This window comes from Echinops telfairi, unplaced genomic scaffold, assembly GCF_000313985.2.
Source record: "Echinops telfairi isolate 266 unplaced genomic scaffold, ASM31398v2 ScPeMD7_18;HRSCAF=68, whole genome shotgun sequence".
Classification (NCBI taxonomy): domain Eukaryota; kingdom Metazoa; phylum Chordata; class Mammalia; order Afrosoricida; family Tenrecidae; genus Echinops; species Echinops telfairi.
Window position 1 is genome coordinate 10,308,564 of NW_022103915.1, and position 3,516 is coordinate 10,312,079.

At 55.9% G+C, this 3,516-nt stretch overlaps 1 protein-coding gene across 5 annotated transcripts in view; it reads right to left on the reverse strand.

The window, feature by feature from the left end:
- PPP4R4 (protein phosphatase 4 regulatory subunit 4) overlaps nt 1–2,899 on the reverse strand; it is a 130,287-nt gene extending 127,388 nt beyond the window's left edge. For 2 of the 5 annotated variants that reach the window (XM_045287816.1, XM_004698777.4), the window contains exons 1-2: nt 2,733–2,897; nt 1,353–1,426 (exon numbers count right to left, since the gene is read on the reverse strand). In XM_045287816.1, the coding sequence (XP_045143751.1) occupies nt 1,353–1,426; nt 2,733–2,852 (194 nt within the window). In that variant the 5' untranslated portion in view covers nt 2,853–2,897. Of the gene's footprint in view, nt 1–1,352; nt 1,427–2,732 lie in introns of all 5 variants that reach the window. The other 3 variants (XM_045287819.1, XM_004698778.2, XM_045287814.1) reach the window with 2 other exon arrangements.
- Nucleotides 2,900–3,516: the final 617 nt, after the last annotated feature.

Genomic DNA, 3,516 nt, shown 5'->3' on the forward strand with positions numbered 1-3,516 from the left:
GCGCGGTGCCACCAACTGGTTTGCCATTTGCACATGCTCATTAGTGAGAAGCGAAGCCCTTCAAAGATAGGGCCACAGTTCCCAAGTTGGTTCAAAGTTGGACAAGTCTCTAGAACACTGAAAGCACAAACTATGCCTTTCTCTGGAGAGCTGCTTTTTAATGCACAGGTAGAAATCCTGATCAGGTAGATCACCCAAAAAAAGAAGTAATACTCTGAGGCAATGAAGGACCTAAAATATGTCTGCTGAGATTCTGACGGGGAAGAACAGAAACTCAAAATGCCAACAGTAGGCTAGAACTAATTAAGAAAATGGAAGCCATAGAGAGCCATTTTGCTGTTGCTTTTGTTCAGTTTTACAGAAACATTGATGACTAACACGGACTGGAACCATGATCCACAAACAAGGAAGGGGAGAACAAGCAAGTTGCCAACATCCGAAGCTGGCAAAGCTGCCCCAAGCTGAGGAGGCAAGGATACCATATTTGGATCTTGGGAGGTAGATGACAACTCAAAGTCACCAAAATATGATTGTGAAAAATAAAAACAATAATGAAGACAACTTTGTCAGAAGGGGCAAAGCATTGTACACATTGGGTGGGGGGGTGGGGGTGGATTACAACAAATAGGGGTGACCACCAACTGCTGTTTCCTGAGTATTTCCAGAGCTGTGCTCAGTGATGTTCCCTGCATCACCAGCCTTTAGGAAGCTAAATCCATAGCAATACAATTTAAAACCCACTTCTGAGAAATCTTGTACATATTTGCAGTAATCATTTGCCTCAGGCAATTCCTTAGAGCTTGTGAGATAGTTTGAAGCCTAAATGAGATGAGGTGCAATTAAAAACAAAAACCAAAAGAAGTCTCTCTGGCAAAATGATAAAGCTCGTAGTGCAAAAGTAATATAAATAGAATACTCTGAGCAGCAGCAAATTCCAGTGTTACCATATTTCAGGGTGTTTATATAGTTAATGGCATATAATGATCGTATTTCTATAATGAGCTTCCAATTAGTCATTGGTTACTCACTGAGTCCTTTGTGAGAACCAAAGTAAATATAGATATTAAATAATATATGTTAAATATTATATATATATGAGTTTCAGCTCAAGCCATTAGTCATTTCTGCACTCCCTTCCCCCTCCTCCAAGCACTATTCTATAAGCCATGTCTCTTATTTGATCTCAGGTCTCAAATTCTCAGTCCCCACCTAAAGCCAATTTATTTACAACAGATTTAAGCGCTTTGCATGCAAAAGCCTATCTGAACAGAACCCTAAGAGGTCCTTCCAGAAAGCACTTGGCAAGACTGCCAGAAAGAGTGGCGATTTCACAAAAAGAAGTTAGGAAATACCTGAGCAGATAAACAGCTCGGTCAATGTCGCTGAGGTCTTCATCAACTGTCAGCCTTTCAATTTCCTCTGGAGTCTGTCAAGCATAAAACACGGATTATGCGTGCGCGCGCACGCACACACACACACACACACACACACACACACACACAAAACGTGGGTCTAACCCGCAGTCAACGACCCCCTCCATTCTCACCAATGAGAACGTTTCATGGGGCAGCAATATCAGGGAAGATTAAGCCAGGGTCTGAGGACACTAGGAGACCTGGACGGAGAGCGTGTCCCTTAATTGTTGGGTTTGGTTGAATTAGTTTAGGGTTTGTAGTTGTGCTTTCTTAGTTGTTACTGCTGTTTGGGGCGCGGGGTGGGGGGCTGTTTGTACTCTTCTTCGTTTCTAGAAGGCAGCTTGAGCATCACGTTCTGACTTCGGGCCGGTGCCGAAAGCGGGCACATCATGTGCGAGATATAAAGTAAATGCACACTTTTTCTTTCCATAAGCCAAAGCTGTCTCTCCAGAACGTTCCAGCCCCGGGTGGATGGAGACTGCAACGGAATGGGGAGGAGAGGGCGGAATCCGGAGTGGGGGCAGGGGAGGGGAGGGACCCCGCGGGGTGGGGGGAGCTCAAGGGGTGAGCGAAGTGCGGTAGGGTGGGCGTCCGGTGACCCAGGGGGGGACAGCAGCGTAGTCCAGGGCTTCGGAGGCTGGAGGAGGATGACTGCGGGGTGGGGAGCAGGTGGGGGTGGGGAGGAAACCGAAGGGGGTGCTTCCCAGGGGTGGGAGGCAGGGTCCCCGGTGGGCCAGGAGATCGCATCCTGGAGGGGCTGCGGGGAAACGGATGGGCGGGCGCTCGGGGCCCCCTCCCAAAAGAGCTTTCACGATCAGGGCCGGGACGACTCCAGGAGGTGGCTGAAGGCCCGGGGGCAGAGGGGCCAGCGGGACCCCAGAGGGTTCTGGCACAGACCAAGGGGGTGACGGAGGACGGGCTCCCGTGTTGCCCAGCGGGGTCGTCGAGCTGTGCTGTCTGAGGGTCGGGGTGGGGGGCGGTGGGAGGGGGACTCCTGGAGCCGCGGCCGTTCCTGGGGGCGGACAGGCCGGGGTCCAGGGCCGGCTCCGCAGTAGCCCCTCGGGCCAGGAAGGAGTCTGACGGGGAGATCGGGTCGTGACCAGGGACTCCCCGGGCGCAGTGTGGAGAGAGGCCCCGGGGACAGTGTCCAGGGGACCCCGAAGAGCAGCGTCCGTGGGGCCCTAGGGCGCTGCGTCGGGGGGCGGGGGAGGGCCCGGAGTGAAGCGACGGGGACAGGACGCAGAGGGTCCCGGGCCGCCTCGGGACGCAGCCAGGACCCGGCGGGCGCCCTGCGGGACTCTCTTCCCCGGGGCGCACCTTGAGGCTCCGGCGGACCGGCCTCTCGATGATGGTGAGCTCCTGCAGGTCCTCCATGTAGCCGAACAGGCTGTTCTGACTGAAATCCATCGCGGCGGCGGCGGGCAGCGGCGGATGCATGGACCGCCGGGCCCCCTCACCGCCCCGGCCCGAGCGGCCCCGGGATGCCGAACGCGCGCAGCCCCGCGGCCGCCCACCAGCAGCACTTTCTCCCGCTCTCTACGGCGGGAGCGGAGCGTGAGGAGAGCCGCTGGCGGGAGAACGAACACCGCTGTCCGAGGGGGCGGGCTGGGCCGAAGGGGGCGGGCCGAAGGGGCGGGGAGGGGGCGGGACACAGCCACAACGCCCGCCTTGGCCCCGCCCCCTCCGTGGCGCACGCGCGCGCACGGTCCGGACGCAACTGCCACGCAACGTCTCGGCGCCCACCTCCGCCCTCTGGGCCCGCTTGGCTCCACCTACCTCTTCCTTTAGCCCGCCTCTGGCTAACCGAGCTCCACCCCTCTGCGCATGCGTAGATCCCTCCACCTCACAGCGGGCCAGAGTGGATTGGGGGCGGGGACGGGGACGAGGATGCTGAACCAATGAGAGAGAAGTAGTGGAGAGGGAGGTGGGCTAGGGGCTCACCGCCCTCCTAACCTGCAGTTAGCTGTTAAAAACTTCAACTGGCAGGCTGCGGATGCAGAGACTACCCAAGTGCAGCCCTTGCCCAGCAGAGGGACAAATGAGCAATTATAGTTTTTGCTTGCCTGGGTGTTGGGGGCGGAGTGTAAGGGAATGCAGTTCA